This window comes from Girardinichthys multiradiatus, chromosome 2, assembly GCF_021462225.1.
Source record: "Girardinichthys multiradiatus isolate DD_20200921_A chromosome 2, DD_fGirMul_XY1, whole genome shotgun sequence".
NCBI lineage: Eukaryota > Metazoa > Chordata > Actinopteri > Cyprinodontiformes > Goodeidae > Girardinichthys > Girardinichthys multiradiatus.
Genome location: NC_061795.1, coordinates 21,941,643 through 21,965,444, shown reverse-complemented (window position 1 = coordinate 21,965,444; position 23,802 = coordinate 21,941,643). Strand labels below are relative to the sequence as shown.

The window sequence follows — 23,802 nt, the reverse complement described above, 5'->3', positions numbered from 1 at the left end:
AAGATGGTCAAAATTGATGGGAAGATGGATGGGGCCAAATACAGGACCATTCTGGAAGAAAACCTGTTGGAGTCTACAAGAGACCTGAGACTGGGACGGAGATTTATCTTCCAACAAGACAATGATCCAAAACATAAAGCCAAATCTACATTGGAATGGTTCACAAATAAACGTATCCAGGTGTTGGAATGGCCAAGTCAAAGTCCAGACCTGAATCCAATTTAGAATCTGTGGAAAGAGCTGAAGACTGATGTTCACGAACGCTCTCCATCCAACCTCACTGAGCTCGAGCTGTTTGGCAAGGAAGAATGGGCAAGAATTTCCGTCTCTCGATGTGCAAAACTGATGTGCAAAACCCAAGCGACTTGCAGCTGTAATTCCAGCAAAGGGTGGCGCTACAAAATATTAACACAAGGGGGCCGAATAATATTGCACGCCCCACTTTTCAGTTTTTTATTTGTTAAAAAAGTTTGGCACATCCAATAAATTTCATTCCACTTCACAATTGTGTCCCACTTGTTGTTGATTCTTCACAAAAAATTAGAATTTTATATCTTTATGTTTGAAGCCTGAAATGTGGCAAGAGGTTGAAAAGTTCAAGGGGGCCGAGTACTTTTGCAAAGCACTGTATGCTTATTCAGAAACATTATGTTTGATACATATTTTCCACCTTGCATGTTTCTTACCTTGTATCTTATTTTGAAGAAAGGAACTAAAGTAGTTCTTGATTTGTCCTGTTGTATTGACAGTGTCATCAGGCTAATGGACTACACTGTTGGTGCGTTCTCTTTATCCTCAGGTTTCCAGTTAGAAATTCAACCAGCACACCTCGTTGAATCGGAATTGTGACTAGGAAAATCAAAAGCCCCAAGTTCAATATCCAATGTGGTTGCCTCACATAATAAAATAAACTGTATTACAACCCAATCAAAACTGAGAATTTCAGATATACACTATTTATCACATCAAACCTGAGACAAAGTACTATTTAACCTCTTTTTTCAATATGTTCGTCTAAGTTTTTAAGTTATTGACTTGTATTGGAAATAGTAGCTAGCCCCAAAGTCAAAATCAAATCACACAGGTTCTCTGACTTGCAACTAGAACATGTTCAACTTGGCTCTGATATTATTCACAGATGTGAACTCCAACCACTCATAAAAATCAAATACAGCATTTGACCCAGAAAGTCATTTCTTTTCTGTTTCCAGTTGGAAGTGCAACAAGAACGAGCCCTGAATTCGGAATTGTGACTGGAAAAGTCAGAGGTAGCAGGGCATCCCTAAGTTTAGCATCGAGTATCGGTGCCACAAATATAATAGTCAAAGTTGTGGGTATAAACTATTTATTAACATTTCTAACAGTTTGTATTATAATAAACAAGAAGCACCCGTAGTAATGTGCTGTCACTTTTTTCTAATATAATCCTCAGTTTGAATGCATAAAATGAAGAGAAATAAATTATTGGCCTGATAGTATCACCAAAGCAATTAGCAAATTGGGTTTGTTTACCAACTAAAGAAACTCACTAAAGTTGAGAGGTGTCATTCCCAGTCTGAGCTCAGACTTCTGAGTCGATTTGAAGGTTAGGTCAATTACAACAGCATTTATAAAGCCTTCACCACCTTTTAACAGTTTGTGTGGAAATTTTTGGAAAGAAAAAATAAAAAGTGCCAGAGAGAATCAGGATTTGTAACCAATGGGAGAATAGTGCAATTGGCTAAGCGTTAGACACTAACAAGGGTAAAGATAGCGTCTGCTTCGTAGCAACAGGAGTAAACTAAGATGCTTAGTTTTCCCTGAAATATAGCTAAAATGTTGTCCAGTTATCGTGAACATAATATCGTACCTGCTCTCGTCTCATGAGCCAGATGTTTCGTTACTCCCTAGTGCTTATATCTGTGATGTAATCCATCACTATATGTGTTTGTTGTGTTGTTGACACTGCCTCAGCTCCAAATCAGTTATTCTATATCTCTGCTATTTTAAATGCTGATGAGCACTGAATGTCTATCCAGCTTAAATATGGGCAGTCAGTGACCTCCTCACATTTATATGCCAGCCTCAGTTATAGCCAAAGATCTCACATCATTGCTTTGAAATGAACTCGCATTTCAGCTTTGAGTTTCCTGCATGGCTTTACAGATCAACAATTGCAACAACTCTCCAACCTTTTTCCCCAGTATGGCTGTTTGTGTGTCTGATGACAACAACAACCTGTATCTGGGCCAGGAGTTTCCACCTTACACCTCTTTGGTTTCTGATTAGATGTCAGAAATGCATAAAAATGCACAGATTTCATTGCTCCCCTAACACATGCAGTTCACCAGCCATTTCTAACACTACCACTGTCACAAGCATCAAGCATCATGCACACGCACACACCATCTCCCACCTTCCTTTGCCTTCCTTGCCCACCCACCCGCTTCACAGAGACCCCTGCCTGCCCTGGCTGTACTCCTGGCTCACTGGCACCACCCTGCTGGATGGAAGAGGCAATAAACAGGCTAAGCAAGAGTGATCTTTTGCAGCTTTTTTTTCTGTGATTTCCAGCGTCTTGCGAAAGTATTACTACTGCTTGAAGTTTGCCAGATTTTGTTACTTAACAGCCACAAATTTCAATGTATTTTATTGGGGTTTCATATGATAGACTAACACAATATAGTGCAAAATTGGTGAGTGAAAAAAATGGATCCTTGTTTATTTCTGTTTTACTAAAAAAACGTTTTGCATTTTTATTTGCTACATAGCTCAAGTTCAGTCAGATTAGTTGGAGAATGTCTGTGCACATCAGTTGTTAAGGCTTGCCATAATAACTCATGAATATATAGTGCTTTGAACTAACCCAGTTCATGGTAGCTATAGCAACATGTTTAGGGTCATTGACCTGATAGAAGATGAAACTCTACTGCAACTCTGTTCCTTAGAAACCTCTGAGATGTTTTCTTCCATCTTCTCATTAACTCTGACCAGGTTCCTTGTCACGGCTGAGCTCACCCCTACAGCATGATGCTGCCGCCACTATGTTTCACAGTGGGGATGGTGCGTTTAGTGTAATGTGCAGTCTTACTTTTCTGCCACACATAGTGTTTTGCATGCAGGTTACAAAGTTCAGTTTTGGTCTCATCTGACCAGAGCACCTTCTCCTACGTGAGGCGACTGTGGCTCAGTGGGGAAAGTAGTTATTTTGCAATTCGAAACGTGTGGGTTTCGATTCAAGCTATCTCCTGCTACATGTCAATATGCCCCTGGGCAAGGCACTTTACTTCAAGTTGCCTGCCGATCTGTGTGTCAGTGTATAAATGTGCGCACGTTTGTGAGTGTGATTGGGTTATGTGGCTCTAATATAAAGGGCTTTGAGTGGTCAGGATGACTGGAAAAGCGCTATATAAGTTCAGTCCATTTACCATGTTATGTTTGCTGCCCCCATATGGCTTTTAGCAAACTGCAAGTCTGTCTTCTTATGGCTTTATTTCAGCAATGCCTTTTTTTCTGACCACTTATCCATTAAGGCCAGATTGGTGGAGAACACACCTCATAGTCATGGTATCAGATTCTCCCACCTGAGCCCTGGATCGTTGCAGCTCCTCCAGAAATATAATCCACTTGGCTCCTGAGATTACCCACCTCATCAGCTTAACTATTATGTGATGTTTTGTGTTGATCTAATACTGAAAATCCCAATAAAATGTTGAAGTCTATGGTTATAATGTGTCAAGTTGTGAAAAACTTCAGGGCGTTTAATAGCTTTGCAAGCTACTATAGTTTTAAAATCTTTTCCTGCTCAAGACCCTGCACTCCTGTTTTTGTTTTTTTACTTTTTTTTTAACTCTAACCTCAAACACTTTGTGTCACAGTTAAGCTGTTGTATTTGTCTTAGAATATTTGTGGACCTTGTGTACTGTCTTGTCTTGACAACAGTTGTAGTTAGTTGTGTCGTCATTTTCACCTTGTAGCTGCCTTCCATTGGTGCAAAATGTAGAGAAATCCAAAGCAGCACAATCCATTCTCTGAGCCATGAGATCTATGCAGCTGTTCAGTGTTTGAGGTCATGGTTGATTGAAATGATAGCATGAACCTGGAGGTGAGAGGATGTTAAAGCTGCATTCCACCATCTGTGTGTTTGCATGCTTGGATATGTTAAATGTGAGTATGGGAAGTTGTGACCTGCTTCACTCTCTCACTAATCTTCACACCCTTCCCTCTCCCTCTCTTCTCTTTTTACTGACTTTGTCTCCCTGCAGCACGCGTAAACAAAACTACATGATGAACTTTGCCAGACAGACCGGGATGCGTCACTACTACAGCCGCAAGCGGCGGGCACTGCAGCAGCGTGCCTGAATTAACCCCGACAAGAAGGGATCTCTGAGCAGCCAATCACACATCACCCAGCCTCGCACATTCCTATCCTCCTGACAGCATATCACCCCGTTTTGACCCATCTGCTGGTGGATTCGAGTCAGCCTTGGACACCCTGCACCCATATCTGCCAATTCACCTACACAGAATCACCATGGCTTTCTCAACCAAACAGATCGGCGAGAATGATACTCATACAAATGAAGGACTATAGCGACCATTTGGTTTACTTTTGTGTTCCAGAAAAGATGGTCCAGGTTTCTAGTTCTTTTGTAACTGTTGCTGTCATTCCTTTAAATGCTATTGCCACATGCGGTACCCCTCCCTCAGGCCATTTACATTACCTTCTCCTTTCTTTTCCTACCACACTGTGAAATTCAAAGATAATATATCACTGTTGAACTGACCAGCTGTTTGGAGAGTAGCTTCCCAGTTCCATTGAGCCAACCAGGGAGAGGGAGGACCACTCCAAAGCTGCCAAACCAGTATGCCAGGAGAAGGACACACAATGACCATAATGAGGAATAACTATGATGAAGCTTAAAAAAAACAAAAAAAGACAAAAAAAAATAGAGTACTGTGTTCTTGGTGTTCTGTGTGTTTGTGGGTTAATTTGTGATAAGTTGATAAGTGGTGTTCTGTTTCTTTGTTCGTTTTCTACTAATTCATATGATATTATAGGGGAGGGACTGGGGGATACGCTAGGTTTTGTTTTCCTTCTCAGATTTTTTTGGGATCAAGTGTGAGCAAAAAGTCTCAACAACCAGAGAAAGAAGAAAATGATTTGCACGAAAACTAAAAAGAAATTATGGGAAAAAAAATTAAAGACTGATCAATAATTTTTTAATCATTTTTTATATATATGTTGGTTTCCGAAAATACAGATATTTATGGTAAATGGTTCTTCACGTAACCTATTTAAGATGCACTGTGCGTGAAATCTGTATGTTACTTTCCAGTGTTAAGTTATTAGACAGTCGAGTCAGGCTCTCAGACTGCAACATTCTTCTTTTCTTGTGCTGTTTCCTCCCCTTTTTCCTTCCACTCCCCCTCTCTCTCTCTCTGCTGATTTCTGATACCTGGAGGTGAGGTTCTATTAGTGTTGTTTTTGGAAGTCTGTGTAATATGGACCCTCTGCCCTCAGTGTAACTCCAGTATAGCAATCTCCTGTATATATATATGTATATCCACTATGGGGAGACCCAGCAGCCTTATACAAGGGAAATAAAGAACTGTCAAACCTCAAACGTAACATGTTCTGTCATCTTCTTTTACCTCCAACCCTTTAAGAAGTAGTCAGCTTATTTGAATTCTACCTTTAAGTATAGGTTGTAAGCTACAGAAGAATCAAATCACTGTTGCAAAAATATGCGAGTAATTGTTTTTGGACCAAGACAAAGAGGCCCATGGTGACTTTAGAGGAGCTGCAGAGAACCACAGCTGATGTGGGAGAATGTCTCAACAGGTCAGCTATTATTTGTGCTCTTCACAAAGCTGTGCTTTAGCGGTAGATTGGTAAGAAGAAAGCTTTTGTTGAAAGAAAAGCCATTGTGCAACAAGCTAAAGGGGACACAAAAATAATGTGAAAAAAAGGTGTTCTGGTCAGATGTGACATGAACAGAACTCTTTTGGTCTACGTGCAAAACCATGACCTGAAGCAAGCTAACAGTGCACATCACCCTGAACACACCATCTCTATGGCGATACATGGTAGTGGCAGGATTATGCTGTGGGATAGCTTTTATCTGCTAGAGACTGGTCTGGGGCAAAGAAACCTTTTGGAGGCTCAAAAAATTTGAAACTTGGGTGGAGGTTCAGCAGGATAATAACCCTAAGCATACTGTAAGGATTATGATTATTGATTAATTAATATTTATCAAGAATTATAATTTAAAATCATAATTTGAAAATAAAATTAATTTCTTAACCAAAAATCATTACGTACAAATAGAAATCAGAGATGTCCTCTGGTGTTGTGATTATGGGCTCAAAGCTCTTTAATAATTACAATTAGCTATTCATCATTAATAATTGATAAATTATTAACCATAACCACAAAATGTCACTGTTTATTCAACGGCTTCACCGAAGGTGGGGGAACTTCGACCTTGTTTTGACCGATAAATCATTCTTACACGAAATAAACACAAACGCTTGTCCTAATTATATGTATGAAGATTTATTGAAGCCAAATAATTCTGATATACCATTATTCTGGTCCAAAAACCTTCACCTAACTAACAAGCACTATTCTACACAAAGGGGACAAAAATGACTACCTAACAATAATAATAAAAGACACATTTAGTGTCTATGAAGATCAAACCAGTAGTTTTATGGACAAAATGTGTAATTTGGCTTCAATGGAAAGAGAAGTCCTCCTGTTGTGCTGATGTCAAGATTGCAGCGATCAGCTGGTAAACGCCCCTTTAGCCTCTAGCAGCTGATTGCTCCAAATCTCGGACAAAGAGTCATAAAACTCTGAGGCGGGAACTCAGTGGAAAAACTCCAGTAATAAAACTGGAACAAAGAGTGGTCATGCAAGGCCCAGACCACAGTTGCTTTGAATGAAACACTTTTAAAAGTCCAACTTCTAACTCCTGGCTGATTTGGGATCAGCCGGACAAAACATGAACACGCACGAATCAGCAGCGCTTGCGCAGCAAATCAAAACACAGCTCAGCATAAAACACTTCAATCAGTATTGCATGCAACAAGTTAATACCTTAGATTAACTACTGGTGATTCTAAAATCACCTTAACTATGCCTCATCCTCCCCAGACTTCTAAATGCACCTATCCGGTTTATTATGAAAAGAACAAAATTACTTTGATGTTGATTTCTTCTCTTCTCTGGTTGACAATGGGTCAGGTCTGAAGAAAAATGAGGGGGGGGGGGGGGGGGTGTCACGTGTCCGTGATCACCACAAGAGAAAAAAATTGTAAACTTCTCATCCGTCCAGGAAGGGAAAATATGAAGAACAGTTAGTCGACTGAATCAACAAGGAGGAAACTCATCTCCTTGGAAACTCTGTGGGTTTTCACCTGCGCCGGATCGATATACAGGTCCTTCTTAAAATATTAGCATATTGTGATAAAGTTCATTATTTTCCATAATGTCATGATGAAAATTTAACATTCATATATTTTAGATTCATTGCACACTAACTGAAATATTTCAGGTCTTTTATTGTCTTAATACGGATGATTTTGGCATACAGCTCATGAAAACCCAAAATTCCTATCTCACAAAATTAGCATATTTCATCCGACCAATAAAAGAAAAGTGTTTTTAATACAAAAAACATCAACCTTCAAATAATCATGTACAGTTATGCACTCAATACTTGGTTGAGAATCCTTTTGCAGAAATGACTGCTTCAATGCGGCGTGGCATGGAGGCAATCAGCCTGTGGCACTGCTGAGGTCTTATGGAGGCCCAGGATGCTTCGATAGCGGCCTTTAGCTCATCCAGAGTGTTGGGTCTTGAGTCTCTCAACGTTCTCTTCACAATATCCCACAGATTCTCAATGGGGTTCAGGTCAGGACAGTTGGCAGGCCAATTGAGCACAGGGATACCATGGTCAGTAAACCATTTACCAGTGGTTTTGGCACTGTGAGCAGGTGCCAGATCGTGCTGAAAAATGAAATCTTCATCTCCATAAAGCTTTTCAGCAGATGGAAGCATGAAGTGCTCCAAAATCTCCTGATAGCTAGCTGCATTGACCCTGCCCTTGATAAAACACAGTGGACCAACACCAGCAGCTGACACGGCACCCCAGACCATCACTGACTGTGGGTACTTGACACTGGACTTCTGGCATTTTGGCATTTCCTTCTCCCCAGTCTTCCTCCAGACTCTGGCACCTTGATTTCCGAATGACATGCAGAACTTGCTTTCATCCGAAAAAAGTACTTTGGACCACTGAGCAACAGTCCAGTGCTGCTTCTCTGTAGCCCAGGTCAGGCGCTTCTGCTGCTGTTTCTGGTTCAAAAGTGGCTTGACCTGGGGAATGCGGCACCTGTAGCCCATTTCCTGCACACACCTGTGCACGGTGGCTCTGGATGTTTCTACTCCAGACTCAGTCCACTGCTTCCGCAGGTCCCCCAAGGTCTGGAATCGGCCCTTCTCCACAATCTTCCTCAGGGTCTGGTCACCTCTTCTCGTTGTGCAGCGTTTTCTGCCACACTTTTTCCTTGCCACAGACTTCCCACTGAGGTGCCTTGATACAGCACTCTGGGAACAGCCTATTCGTTCAGAAATTTCTTTCTGTGTCTTACCCTCTTGCTTGAGGGTGTCAATAGTGGCCTTCTGGACAGCAGTCAGGTTGGCAGTCTTACCCATGACTGGGGTTTTGAGTGATGAACCAGGCTGGGAGTTTTAAAGGCCTCAAGAATCTTTTGCAAGTGTTTAGAGTTAACTCGTTGATTCAGATGATTAGGTTCATAGCTCGTTTAGAGACCCTTTTAATGATATGCTAATTTTGTGAGATAGGAATTTTGGGTTTTCATGAGCTGTATGCCAAAATCATCCGTATTAAGACAATAAAAGACCTGAAATATTTCAGTTAGTGTGCAATGAATCTAAAATATATGAATGTTAAATTTTTATCATGACATTATGGAAAATAATGAACTTTATCACAATATGCTAATATTTTGAGAAGGACCTGTATGAATCTTCTGACCTTCTTGTATCAGACAGATTTCCAGCTTTCAAACTCTTGCGGGAATGGCCGTGAGGAGGAAAAGTTGGCCTGCGAGCTTTTGTCTCTCCAGAGATGTGCCTCCGTTGCATCGTCCCATGAGACACGCAGGAAATGGCCACAAAATTTTATTTCCTGCGGGTTTTACAATCCCGGGAGACGTCCGAGCTGCTATGTCTGTTGAGCTGTGCATGTCAAAACGCACGACCAAAATGGATGACTCCAACAATACAGAGCTACACTGGAATGGTTTAGAATAAAGCCATTCATGTGTTAGAAATGTCAAATCATATTTCAGACCTAAATCCAACTGAAAATCAGTGGTAACTGGCAAGACTTGAAAGTTGCTGTAAGGATTTTATCCAACCAGTCTGATGGAGTTTTTTTTCATAATTTGCATAGACTTTTGTTTGGATGTGCAAAGCTTCACAGCTAACAGCAGAAAACGGTTGTACTGCAAAGTATTAGGACTGGCAAAATTTGAATACAGATTTCCTTTTTGTTATTAATACCTTGCATTATTTTCCATCAACTGCATTGTTTGGGTTTGTTTATCACATACAATTGTTGTAATTATGAATATTGTGAGGGACCAAGCCGGTCAAGCATGAGGACACAGTAATAATTTTCAAAGAACATGGGTTTTATTTCCCCAAAATAACAAAATTTAAATAACGGTTACAGTGCCCTTAAAAGAGGTCCAATAAAGAAACTAAACTCAAGACAAAAAAAAAAAGAAAATCAGGGTTAAACATAACAAAACCTCAAACTAACTGCTCAAACAAACAAACTGACCTCCTACACAACAAACAAAGGGGACCTAAATACTGGCTGATCAGACCAGACTAACACACTGAGGAAGAGGGAAGGAAAACATATACAGAAATTTAACTAACAAAAATAACTACACAGTTAGCTTAAAAATGTACTTGAATGACTAATAACTAAACAAAATAAGCAAATCACAAAAACAAAGAGAACCTGTGCAAAAATTAGAATAAAGACTCCATGGTCTTTCCCCATGGTGGAGCTCCAGATGGTTTCACCCAATCAGTCAATCTGGAATTTGAGTGTGCCAGCCAGAGTCCAATGCTTCTGTTCAAGGTACTCCCCCACAGCACCAGCAAAGAAAACACAACAAATTTTAAATATTTGACAAAATTAAATATACAAAAGTTAACCAAATGTGCGCACTACAATTAGAACTAATGTATTTCAATATTGTCAAATGAAAATATAAACAGAAACCCATGTATTTTTGCTGCAGTGAATGTGTATATGAAAACTCAAAATGAAAAAGTGTTTGTGTGTGGGGTTACCGACTGTGTGGCTGCAGGTGTGGCCATTACACACACCCCCTCTTTGAAACTGCCACTAGGACAGCGAGAGAGAAAGTCAGCTGTCACATTCTCTTTCCCAGGGATGTGCTGGACCTTAAACCGATAAGGTTGCATAGCCAGTTACCACCGCGTAATTCTTCCATTAGTGTCTTTCATGCAGCTCAGCCATTGAAGTGCCTTGTGGTCAGTCTGCAAGATAAACTCTCTCCCAAGAAGGTAGTATTTGAAGGAATCGAGCACCCATTTGATAACCAAAGCTTCCTTCTCCACTGCGGCATAGCGCTCTTCTCGGGGTAGTAGCTTGCGACTGATGTAGGCTATGGGATGCTGGTCCTCTAGTGAGCCCTGTAGAAGTACTGCTCCAACATCTGTTTACAATACAAAATCCTTTTCAAAATCTGGGCTATGGAGAACTGGATTTTTACTCAGAGATTGCTGGATGTCTCGAAAAGCTGCAACTGCTTCTTGGCTCCAATGAATCTGGTTTGGGCACCGCAAACCTGTCAAATCCGTCAAGGCAGCTGCTCTAGCTGAAAAGTTTGCAATAAAGCGATTGTAGAAGCTGGCCATCCCAAGGAAGGATCTCAGCTGCTTTTTTGTGTGTGGAAGCAGAGCAGATGCAATAGCTCTAACTTTATCAACTTGTGGCTTTATAACACCACCTCCAACTGTGAAACCAAGATACTGTGTCTCAATCTTGGCCAGGGAACACTTTGCTGGGTTGACCTGCCATCTTCAGTCGGTCCAAAACAGTCCTCAGATGTTTCAGGTGTTCTTCCCAGGTTCCACTGTAAATGACAATGTCATCAAGATATGTACAGGCATAATCAGCAAGACCATACAGTACCTGATCCATCAGTCTTTGAAAAGTGGCAGGTGCTCAATGTAGACCAAATGGCAGAACAGTGAACTCAAACAGCCCCCAGGATGTGCAGAAAGCTGTTAACTCCTGTGAGCCTTCACCAAGAACAACCTGCCAATAACCCTTAGAGAGGTCAATGGTGGATAAATATTTAGCTTTCCCCAGACGCTCTATGAGTTCATCCATTTGTGGTGTAGGGTATGAATCAAATTTTGAAACAGAGTTCAGATACTTGAAATCAATACAAAACCTTATGGTTCCATCTTTCTTGGGAACTAGAACAACTGGATTTCACCACTGAGGGCCGAATAATTCCCAAGGACAGCATGAGGTCCACTTCTTTCTTCAGTGCTCCCTGAAGACATTCAGGAACCCTGTAACTCATGTGTTTGACTAGCGCCTTCTCTTTTAAGACAATGTTATGTTCCACCAAATTTGTGTGACCTGGAAATTCTTGGAATACATCTGAAGTTATGAGAGTTTTTAACCACATGGCATTGGTCGTCAGTGAGGTGGCTCAGATCCACGTTGGAGGCAGACTGTGATGGCAAGTATTCATCAGTTTCTTCATCCTCTTCCACACGCCAGATGAACAAGACATCTGCTTCTTTCCCAGATCGTGGGACCCACTCTTTAAGCAGATTTACATGCAGCACTCTGGTAGATCGTTGGAGCCCCGGGGTGGCAACCTGGTAGGTTGTTGGACCTAACTTCTTCTGCACTTCAAAGGGACCCTGCCACTTTGCCAGAAGCTTACTATCATTTGTAGGCAACATTACCAGCACCTTTTGACCTGGTTCAAAACTTATTTCCCTTGCTGAACGATCATACCAAGCTTTTTGGGACATTTGTGCAACTGCCATATGTGTTTGAGCTAATGCACTCATTTTTTCCAGTTTCTCCCTCACCTGTAGGACATAGGAAATGACATTAACTGGCTTCTCTCCTTCTTGGGTCCCTTCCCACATCTCCTTTAACAGGGTAAAAGGGCCCCTGACCTCATAACCATATAGGAGTTCAGGAGTTCCTGGGGAACTTCCCTATAAGCAAAAAGGAGGTAGGGCAACCACTAATCCCAGTCAAAGCCCGTTTCATCCACAAACTTACGAAGCATTTGTTTCAGGGTCTGGTTAAACCGCTTTGTTAACCCATCTGTTTGGGGATGGTATGGGGTGGTCCTCACACTTCTAATCCCCAATAGTTTATATACCTGTTTTAATAAAACAGACATAAAATTAGTTCCTTGATCTGTGAGAATTTCACGAGGAAACCCCACTCTTGAAAATAACTATTAAAAGAGAAGGCTACAGCTTTTGCCTTTATTGTTTTCAATGGAAAGACTTCAGGGTATTTGGTTGCATAATCTGTGACTACCAACATATACCGATACCCTGTGTGGCTTTTTTCCAGGGGTCCAACAATGTCCATTCCGAGACGTTCAAATGGTGTGCCTATAACAGGCATAGGCTGAAGTGGAACTCTGGAGGGGCTTTTAATTGATGTCTTCTGACACTGGGGGCAGCTCTTACAGAATTTTGCAACATCTGAACATAGGCCAGGCCAGTGGAAGTAACGCTTAATACGACTAGTGGTCTTGTGTTTCCCTAGGTGGCCAGCCCAGGGAATGGAGTGGCCCAGATTAAGTACATCTCGGGCCTCTTGAAGGACCACTAGCCGCTTTGCCTGACCACACCTGTTAGGTATTATTTAGTCAACTCAGAGGTAAGAACGATACAGTCAGAGTTACTTGTGACAAGGGTAGCCCACTTTGCAGTGAAACTACAAAGTTTTGACACCCTATCTCTTTATTTATATGCACAGTTCAACAGACAGTTCAGACAGGGTGTGTGTGTGTGAGACGGAAAGGAGGCTGGTTCACACAGAGATAACAATGATCTCACACACACAGGGAGGAAGGCATAGTGCAGGTGCCTTGCAACCCAAGGTTTTTACATGAGTGATAAGTTTTTGCACCCATCCAACAGTCCCTCCTTTTATCACAAGTAAAAACATTTAATATAAAAACGAGTAAGAAAAATACTTTGTATGAGCGAAAACCCACGGACGGTAAACAGATTATATTTTGTGGGAAATACTCATACGGCCCCGCCGCCCTCGGCGACCATTAAAAGTTAAATGTTGATTAATACTTGAAATCATAAAAATAAAATAATGATACTTGAAATCATAAAAATAAAATAATGATACTTGAAATCATAAAAATAAAAGAATGATACTTGAAATCATAAAAATAAAAGAATAATACTTGAAATCATAAAAATAAAAGAATACTTGAAATCATAAAAATAAAAGAATTAAAAAATCTGCCCTGTTTATGTCATCATTGTACTTTTTCTCATTTCACTTAAGCAACAACTTCTTCCGATTTTCTGCTGTAAGGTTATTTTATGAAATACAATGTATGAGTACACTCAGGCTTTTGATGTGATTTATTTACAACATGTCATCATAATCGTCCCCTTCATTTTCGTGCATTTCTACCTGGTTCAGTGTTGCATATGCCACCATGAACAATACCAGAAATTCTGTAGGAATGGATGTGCGTCATGTTCTTCCGTCAGTGTTCTGAGATGGGTCCCGTCTGATGTCCATCTCTTCTGGTTCGGTATCACCTCCTGTGGATCCTGCTTTAGATAGAGAAAGAGTCCTGCTACCAGAATTAAGCTCAGGCTTATCAGTCCTGTCCACATGTTACAGAGAGCCATTTTATAATTGGGCGCAGATCAGCTGTTTTCTTCACCGGTTTGAGACGCTGGGCCATCTTTGAACCCGGACTTCCTCTGCTACCCCGTCGGTTGGTTTGGCTCCTGTAACGGCAAAACTGGCTTACAGTGGCTTTTATGGATCCAGGAAGGCCTCTCTGCTATTTTCAGAACTGTGGGCGTTGTCAGGAGTATTTGAAACGGCCCTTTCCACCAAGGAGTGCTCCAATCCTTCCGGTGGAGTGTCTTAATCAGGACCAGGTCTCCAGGCCTCATTCTGTGGGATAGGAGCAGAGATTATCGGCAGACCACTGGACATTTGTTCTTCTTTTGTCTGCAACATTTTATTCATCCACTCAGCTAATGAAGGTTCCTGTTGTGCTTTCTCTATTTCATTCATGTCAGAGGGCAGAGAAAACGGTCTGCCATGAACTATTTCTTTGAGAATACAAATTCACATCAGCAACTTGGTGTCACGTGATCTCAGGCTCAGAATATAGTGGGTGGAGTTATACAATGATGTACAGTAGGTGGCAAATGGAGTAAGACCAGTTTGATTTGGAGTTATTCTCATCCATAATTTAACCAGGGATAGGCATTCGGGCCATGGCCTCCCTGTTTCTTCCATTGTTTTCCTTAATCTTTAACTGAAACCCTAATGCTTTAGAACTTAGTTCTATTAATTTATTTACAAAATGAGTTCCATTATCTGACCTTATAATCTGTGGGATACCATATGTGGGGAAGAAATGTGTCACTAGGTTCATCTATTACAACTAGGCAATATTTATTCCCCCGTGTTTGCAACAAATTATGCATGATCTGCAAAAATGATTTGCATAGTCAGAAATATTTATAGTGTAGCATTAATGCTTCACCAGATGTGACAAATTCCCCCCTTGACACGTGGGTCTTCCCAATGTGTCACTGTAGCCGCTGTGTTGTATAAATTTTTTGGGAGGATTGGTTTATCTTCTATCTGATAGATGTCATCTTTTTTCTGTGCTCCTCTCTTTAGCCAGGCCTTTATTTCTATCTTGGTTGCTGACTGTTGGGCGTCTTTCAGCACGTCTGTGTCTATAAATAGCAGATCTGACATTTTCTCTTTAATAGGTTGAAATGAGTTAGTTCTGTCCCTGATGATGTTTTAAAACCTCTATTTTGCCAAATCTTAGCATGGTGATGTACTGATCCAAAAACGTATTGGCTGTCTGTGTATATAGTAAGTATTTGTCCCTCATGTAATTCACATGCTCTTACGACAGCATATAATTCTGCTGTTTGGGCTGAGCATGTATTGGGTAGAGATTTAGCTTCTATTATCCTATCGATGGTTGTTACTGCATAACCAACTCTATTCTTTCCATATTCATCTTTAGATGATGAGCCATCTACAAACAACACATGAATCTGGTATAAGAGTTTGAGAAATGTCTTGTCTGGGTTTGGTGTCTTCTTCAACTTTTGCTTTATAAGAATGTGGTTTTCCATCTTCTGCAGTAGGTATTAGAGTACTTGGATTTAAAGAGCACATCTTTTTAGAGTTATGTTTGGCTGTGATAATAATAGCGATGTCAGTGTGATATGCCTTGCATGTAGCGTCAGGTGCTTCTCTTAATATTCCTGACTTCAACATATCTTGTATTACTGGCTTAGTATCTTCTTCAGCTTCTGGCTTTAAGGGGTATTGACGGACTGATTGCCTTTTTTCAGATATTAGTTTAACCTTGTATGGTGGGAACCCCTTTATAAGCCCTACATCAGTTGATGATTGGGACCACAGTTCAGGTGGGACAGCAGCTAGGGCAGGATGCATGTTGCTCTCTTTGCTCTCAGCTAAGCCCTGTATTTGTCCCTCTGCCTCATCTAAATGTATCCTTGGATGAACTTTGACTGTCCACGCCAGAATGAGCTTCCAGATTCCTGTATTAGGATCCACTTTTGACAGTGTCAGTGCTGTTCCTGCAGAGGTTTAAAGCCTCTGTTTTTCCAAATTCTTATTATTCTTTTTTACCATATTTTATAAAGTAAGTCCTTATTACATTTAAAAATGAGATCACTATTTTTGGTAGTTGCTATTATAAATAATGCTTGGTTTAGTTCTTATTAAAAATAAAAACTCACTCACTGATGAACACAAAAAATGAAGGGCATATTATATCTTATAATCTTAGTTTATCTTACCCAGTTTTATAGATACAACATACAGTTTCAGTCAGCTTTGTATTTAGTTAAAGTAACTAAAGTTTGTTTCAATTAACTAAAGTTTTATCTATTTCAGTCCAGTCCAATAATTCTGTTAAGGTTAATTTCATCTTATGTTAAGTTTGAGTCTAATTCAATCATTTTGAACCTGACTGGAAAAAGTCTAAACGTCTGTTAAAATCTTTTTGTTTTACCATAGAGAACTGACCTAATATTATTATGGTATGTTGAGGACTCTAATTTTTACATAACATGAAACAGACATTTATTTCACAAAAACAGAAAGTCAAACACAGACATTTGGCCACATGAAAGTTTAAATAACCTGTTTGTAAAAGAATTGTGAAAAATTGAAGACAGATCTATGAACTTTCCTATGGTTATCAGTATTTTCAATACAGGTAGAACCTTTGCCATCTTTATATGATTTTTCGAAAAAGATTCTGGAAACCTTATTAAGATATAAATTTGGCAAAGATCATCAGAACATCAGACCTTTATTAGCGCTTTTAAGGTCCCTCAAAGATGCATTACAATGAAATCAGTCATTCCCATTCACACACATTCACACACTACTTACTTATTTCTCTGTCAGAGTCATTTTATTTGCAAAAATTTGAACATAATTTGACTTCTATTATTCTTAAAATGCACATTGTTTCCTCATAACCCCTTTTGTTTCCACTAGGTCTGTTTTGAACGCTTCAATTCTTTTTTTTTTTATTCACCAAGAATCAATAAGGTGGTCTTAGTGGGTCCACCTTAAAGGTATTGTCTGTTGGGTGTCATGTTATCATTGTCAGGTCAGTGAGGTTCATAAGTCAGTCAGAACCTTGGTCATTTGTTCTGTGCTCATAATGTTTCATAGATTCAGCCTATGATTAGTCAGCAAAACTTCCACCTATAGGAGAAAAATTGATTGTTAATGAATGAGCTGCATTTCCTAGGAACACTGTCTTCCTCCTGGATGAGCATCACCTGTTGAAAAACTTTCATCATTGTTTGTTTCACATATTCAATCAGATCTTTATATTATACCAGTAGGTGAAGTTGTTAGTATCTCATGTAGACTGACATATACTGTTGCATTTGGAGAAGATCTCAGATTAAATAAACTTAGTTAGAGCTTCAATCCAGGTTCATTTTGTGTCTGCAGACTTTAGCCAATTTTTCTTTTCTTTCTTTTTTTTTTATACATAAAGAGCAAGATTCAAAACATTTTCAAAAGGCAGATTGTGGCAGAATGTAGACAAAACTGCTTATTGATTGACAAAATAACATTCAAGCACACAATCACCATATTAAAAGGCTCTACTTCTAGAGAATCACTAAACTTTTGGGGTCCGGTTTTGGCCCGCGGACCTTGAGTTTGACACATGCAGGGTAGAGTTACAATTTTTTTTTTTTTTTTCAGACCTTTCAGCAGAGACAGACTTCTGCTGTTTGCAGAAGTTTTATCTTTGTTTTCAGGCAGCTGTATCTCTTTGTCAAGGTCGTTTCACAGAGCTGAAATTTAACTTCTCTCAAAGAGGAAAAATCAAGAATGCAAACAATCTGAGCCAAATATGGAATTATTTCCCTGTAAAATGAATCTTTTGCATTTTATCATGATATTGTTAGTAGTATAACACCATAGAATGATTTTTAAAGCACCTGTTTCTCACTAATGCTTGCCTACAAAATCTTTTACTCTCAGATTACGTCTTTAACAACTCTAGTCATTGTTCACTGGGTTGTCCAGTTGGACAGTTTCCATGTTGTCCACATTGTCACCTCCTCTTTTAACTTCTTTTACCACGTCCTCTAAAACCACCTCTTAGTCTTTATAATTTGGGGCTACCTTGGTATTCTAAACTGGGATGGGTGGCAGTCCGCCCCCCTTTATTTGTTTTCAGTTAAGCTGAAAGTTTTTTCCTGTGCTTTTCTTAAGGCCTCAGTATTATGGCTGTCAGTTAAAAGCTGCTCTTATTGTTGTTTTTTTAATTCATCTTTTTGTTTTAATCTGTTTATCAACTGTGAGCACTCAGGGACTGAAAAGTCCCCTTTGAAATTATAATCTGGCAAGGTTTTTTATTGTCTCTTGAATCTTTTGAATGCATAATCTCCAGTTTAAGATCCCCGTGTAGTTTTAGGATTTCAGTGATAATTAAGTTACCTGAAAATCCGTATTTTTATGCCATCGTGTACATATTTCTGTTAAATCAGAGCTTTTTCTCTGTTCTTCCCCATTGTTCTTTGTTATTTTTCTCTTTTTAGTTTTCATTATTGCTAATTTTAGATCCCCTTGTAATTTTAAGACATCCTTTGTATCTAATTTGCCCAAAAACCCATGTTTTTTATTTTTTATTCCATCTATGACAGATCATACCTGCTCCTTTTACATAGTTCTCCATAAACTTTACCTCCCCTTCTAAGTCAATTAGTTTACTTTGTTTCTTCCCCATTATGTTTTATGTTAGTTTAATTATAGTATAAATGTCCCAGATAAAAAGGTCACTGGCATGAGACTTTAAGGAGAGGACATTAACACGCCCTTCTACTGCGACTAATACGCAGCGGTGTTAATTTTCTGGAATGAAATCCGACCTGAATCTCCAAAGTCACCAGTACGTAGTTTTAATCTGGGCAAAAGAAAACACAGGACTAGCAGAATCCTGCTGATTCTATTAAAATGCTTAGTCCTCCATACACACACAACACAGTCACACAGTTAGTTTCAGGTACCTTGTAATTTTTTCTAAGTTAACTTGGTGTTATTTTATGAGCTCAATTTACTCCGTTCTTTTTACTTTTATAGCGCTTATGCTATTCCCTCGCAGGGGAATAACCCTTAGTCGTTTTATTTGGCCCCCTTCTTGGCGGGGCCCTACCTTAATTTGTCACTATTCCTTTCACGGTGGAATAAAACCATCCCAATGCAGCGTCCTTACCGGCGACGCACTACCAACGACTTTTAAGTACTTTTCTTCTTTTATTTATATAGCGCTTACTCTATTCCCTCTCAGGAGAATAATCCTCAGTCGTTTTCTTTAATCCCCTTCGCGGCGGAATTGTACCAAATTTGTCACTATCCCTTTCACGGTGGAATAAAACCATCCGAATGCAGCGTCCTTACCGGCGACGCACTACCAACGACTGTTAAGTACTTTTCCTATGAACTGTATTTTAAAACTGTCTCACCTCGGAGTTGACTTCTTGGTGACTCTCTGGACCCTGTGAGAGTCACCCCGCGCCGAGGAAGGCGATAACCCACTGGCCAGGTGTGAATTCACACACACCGGGACTTTCAGCCACTCCGGCTAAAGGAGGCTGTGCAGCGGTGCTTCGCTCGACGTCAGGCTTTCCCCACGGATCCCAGAGTCACTGTTAAAGCAAAGAGAAATAAGGTTATTGAATTAATCCGGCTTCGAAGGACCAATAAATGTTAGGTATTATTTAGTCAACTCAGAGGTAAGAACGATACAGTCAGAGTTACTTGTGACAAGGGTAGCCCACTTTGCAGTGAAACTACAAAGTTTTGACACCCTATCTCTTTATTTATATGCACAGTTCAACAGACAGTTCAGACAGGGTGTGTGTGTGTGAGACGGAAAGGAGGCTGGTTCACACAGAGATAACAATGATCTCACACACACAGGGAGGAAGGCATAGTGCAGGTGCCTTGCAACCCAAGGTTTTTACATGAGTGATAACAAGTTTTTGCACCCATCCAACAACACCGATGGTAAAGTATGCCGTTCTGTGAAAAATACCCCTCTTTGTTGTTGCCAAGCTCACCCTCAGAATCCTTCTGCTTAGCTCTCAAAAAAATGGCTGACAGCGCTGGGTTATTTTGTTGCACTTGAATGATGTTTATTGGCATTTGAAATCCCAATGGTTCATCAGGGGTAGCCTCATCTGGCAACTTTACAACAGTACCTCTAAACTTCTCTAGCTTTCTTTGACTTCTTGATTTCTTAGATCTCCCGGGTTTAGTTTCTAAGTCAGCCTCAAAGAAAGGTAAGGTACTCAAAGTTGGAAGATGCTCATTCACTTCTTTAGCTTTGGTCCTCGTAATAGCCACATTATAGTCTTTTGCTGGTTTTAACAAATCATAGAGCACTGGCAGGTCTTCACCCAAAACTACTGGGAATGGCAGGTTATCAGCCACACCTACATTCAATAAATACGGTTGTCCTTGTACTTCAATAAATATGTCAGCTGTAGGGTAAGGCTTCTCATCACCATGCACACAACAGATTGGGATGGTCTCATAAGTACACATTCTACTTGGTACAAGTTGTCTGTGAACCAAGGTCTGAGAACTGCCAGTATCAATCAAGGCTTTATGTCTTCTCCCATTGATTTTTACTGTGGTCATTCTCATTGGAAATCCCTTTTCTTGTTTTACATCCGAGTCTTGGCATGGCACAAACTGACATCTGGGTCAGTTTTAAAGGGTTTTGTGGACACATAGGTTTGATGTGCCCTTCCAGCCCACAAACTGGAATTCTTTTATTAAATTTATTATGAATATTTGCAGGCAGTTCATTTCTGGCAGGGATTTTACTCACACCTGTTGCTGAACCCTGTTGATGCCGAGATGGAGCTGGCCTGCAGGTGTCCTTGTCTTTAAAGGAAGTGTTACTCCATGTCTGGCCCTTCCTTCGAGCAGCCACAAACACATCAGCGAAGGTGGAGGCTTCTGCAGCTGATTTCGGATCATGCTCTTTTATCCACACCTGGAGCTCAGGGGACAACATTCTTAAATACTGTTCCAGGATTAATATTTCACCAATTTCTTCCACGGTTTTACCTCTGGGTAGAATCCATTTTCCAAACAACTCCTTTAGCCTCACATACAGCTCATTGGGGCTCTCAGCAGGATAAACATACAGAGAACGAAACCTTTGTCTATAGGTCTCTGGATTAATGTCATACTTCTTCATAATTTCCGTTTTCACATTATCATAATTTAGTGTCTCATCAACATCCATATGAACATAGGCACTTCTTGCCTTACCCGTAAGGAGAGGAATAAGCTGAAAAACCCAGTCTGCTTTTGGCCATCTACAGGCAGCTGCAATTCTTTCAAATGTAACAGGGAAATGTTCAATATCATCTTCACTTGTCAATTTCTGCAACTTTGGCTCGAGAGAAAATTGCGACTGACCTGAAGATATATTGACTGGTGCAGATATAGCCTGGGCCCGCTGAACAACTTCATAGTCATCCTCCCGTGTTTCTGGATTAGTTGAAGAGGGTTCAGGGAGTGGAGATGTGCGGGCCTGCACTTCCATTTGTAGTAGCTGAAACTGATGTTTTAAGGCTTTAAACCGCTGTTCCTGTATCTCACATTCTTGGTTTAATTTTACCTCCCGTGCCTCCTGCTGGCCCATGAATGCCTGCAAAATCCCAGTCAGGTCTCTCAGTGTTGGTTCTTTATCATCTTCACCCCCAGGGTCTGCTGCCATTGTAGAAGCTCCAGCCTCCATTTCCTCTTCTCCAGCACATGGTTCCTCTGTTAGTTGGGTCTCTGGTTTGTTTTTCCTGGCTCCACGGTGCATGATCAAAAAGAGAAAAACATGGAGAGTCAAAAAAGCAAAAAAAAAACAAAAACTGGGCATAAGAAAACTGCCAAAAACAAAAAAAACTGTCCTCAACTGGCAAATCCCACTCCTGACACCATGTGTGAGGGACAGAGCCGGTCAAGCATGAGGACACAGTAATAATTTTCAAAGAACATGGGTTTTATTTCCCCAAAATAACACAATTTAAATAACGGTTATAGTGCCCTTAAAAGAGGTCCAATAAAGAAACTAAACTCAAGACAAAAAAATCAGGGTTAAACATAACAAAACCTCAAACTAACTGCTCAAACAAACAAACTGACCTCCTACACAACAAACAAAGGGGACCTAAATACTGGCTGATCAGACCAGACTAACACACTGAGGAAGAGGGAAGGAAAACATATACAGAAATTTAACTAGCAAAAATAACTAAACACGGTTAGCTTAAAAATGTACTTGAATGACTAATAACTAAACAAAATAAGTAAATCACAAAAACAAAGAGAACTTATGCAAAAATTAGAATAAAGACTCCATGGTCTTCCTCCATGGTGGAACTCCAGATGGTTTCACCCAATCAGTCAATCTGGAATTTGAGTGTGCCAGCCAGAGTTCATTACTTCTGTTCAAGGTACTCCCCCACAGCACCAGCAAAGAAAACACAGAAAATGTTAAATATTTGACAAAATTAAATATACAAAAGTTAACCAAATGTGCGCACTACAATTAGAACTAATGTATTTCAATATTGTCAAATGAAAATATAAACAGAAACCCATGTATTTTTGCTGCAGTGAATGTGTATATGAAAACTCAAAATGAAAAAGTGTTTGTGTGTGGGGTTACCGACTGTGTGGCTGCAGGTGTGGCCATCACAATATATTATTTAATATTTATACTTTAATATTTTATTAAATAATATTTCGGTCTATTAAGGGTTGTCCTGTGAATACCAGCCCAATAAGGCGGTGGCATTAGGACAAAATTGAAAGCGTGAGCCAAGCTCTGACATTATTGAACAGCATAAACTCTGCACACACATGGAATGAATTCACACAATTTCTTAAAATACAAGAATTTATTAACAAAAATAAGTCAACTCAGAGTCAAACATATTTCAATCAATAAACTCTTTACTATGCTAAAACAATCCAACTAAACTACCAAGCAGAATTAAAGAATAGGGAAGACTAATGGGCTATGCACAATATAAACAAGTTGATCAAAGATGATTGAAAATCATGACCAAAATTCAGTTTATTTATTTAGCGCCAATTCACAACACATCTTGTCTAAAGGCACTTCACAAAGTCAGGTACATACATTCCAATTAATCCTAACCATTAAACAGTGCTGAACTGTACATTACAGCTGTAACCACGGTGATGCGGTTCCGTTGTCCTTCCTTCAGATCGGGAAAACTGCTCCACTCAGCGTTGTAGAGACAGGGTCTCTGCTGGGAACGCTCTGGAACACAGTTTGCTTCTGTAGACCTCAGAGAGAAAAGTCAAACCACGCTTGTACCTTAATTACCCCGTTCATGAATGAATACCGGATACACAAACAACTCATTCCTACTTAATTTAGTGCATATGATCGCGTGATTTTATGACACTCTTGGATCCAGTTTGAAGAGTTATGTCTGTTTGCCAGCAAAGAGACATTAGCGCGCTGTGTCCCTCTGTCCAGTTCCTCTGGGGACCTGTGTGGAAGAGGTCAGTTTGTTGCAAAAACGGGGTTTTTATTCAGACAGTGACATCACGGGAAGCCTGCTATTATTCCCTGTTCCTGGCTGTGCTGGAAGTAGGTTAATGCGATTTATTTTGAAAGGTCCAGAAAAGTTCGTACTGGCCTTTCATTTTAGTACCCATGGCTGAGTCCCAACAAAATCCTCATAAAATAAAACTGGTGATTGGCTGTATAGAGACAAATTGTGAAAAATTATTTCAGCGGCATGAATATTTACTACATTATTTGCAAGGTAGTGTGACTTACATGGAAACACATTGATCTTATTTTTTCCTTCCAATATTTTTAGGCAAAAACTATATTGCA

The 23,802-nt window shown here is 40.0% G+C and overlaps 3 protein-coding genes across 3 annotated transcripts in view; 1 reads left to right on the top strand and 2 right to left on the bottom strand.

Moving 5' to 3' along the window:
• Nucleotides 1-5,606, top strand: part of reln (reelin) — a 146,943-nt gene extending 141,337 nt beyond the window's left edge. Inside the window, exon 65 of the mRNA XM_047392115.1 lies at nt 4,245-5,606. Coding sequence (XP_047248071.1) covers nt 4,245-4,341 — 97 coding nt within the window. The 3' untranslated portion in view covers nt 4,342-5,606. The remainder of the gene's footprint in view (nt 1-4,244) is intronic.
• A 5,177-nt stretch (nt 5,607-10,783) lies between these two features.
• On the bottom strand, nt 10,784-20,459 carry LOC124859041 (protein NYNRIN-like). Its single transcript, XM_047351493.1, has 2 exons — nt 19,915-20,459; nt 10,784-12,960 (listed from the first exon to the last, which is right to left on the bottom strand). Exons 1-2 carry the CDS (start codon nt 20,457-20,459, stop codon nt 12,483-12,485), a joined length of 1,023 nt encoding a protein of 340 aa, XP_047207449.1. The 3' UTR covers nt 10,784-12,482.
• On the bottom strand, nt 20,023-22,270 carry LOC124859034. Its single transcript, XM_047351479.1, has one exon. It carries the CDS (start codon nt 21,799-21,801, stop codon nt 20,521-20,523), a length of 1,281 nt encoding a protein of 426 aa, XP_047207435.1. The 5' UTR covers nt 21,802-22,270; the 3' UTR covers nt 20,023-20,520.
• Between the last annotated feature and the right edge of the window lie 1,532 nt (nt 22,271-23,802).

Coding starts and splice junctions, on each gene's coding strand:
- LOC124859041 (XM_047351493.1), bottom strand. CDS start 20,459: ATGTGTACTTATGAGACCATCCCAATCTGTTGTGTGCATGGTGATGAG. Junction 12,961..19,914: donor AACGGCATACTTTACCATCG/GTGTTGTTGGAT, acceptor AATACCTAACAG/GTGTGGTCAGGCAAAGCGGC.
- LOC124859034 (XM_047351479.1), bottom strand. CDS start 21,801: ATGCCCAGTTTTTGTTTTTTTTTTGCTTTTTTGACTCTCCATGTTTTT.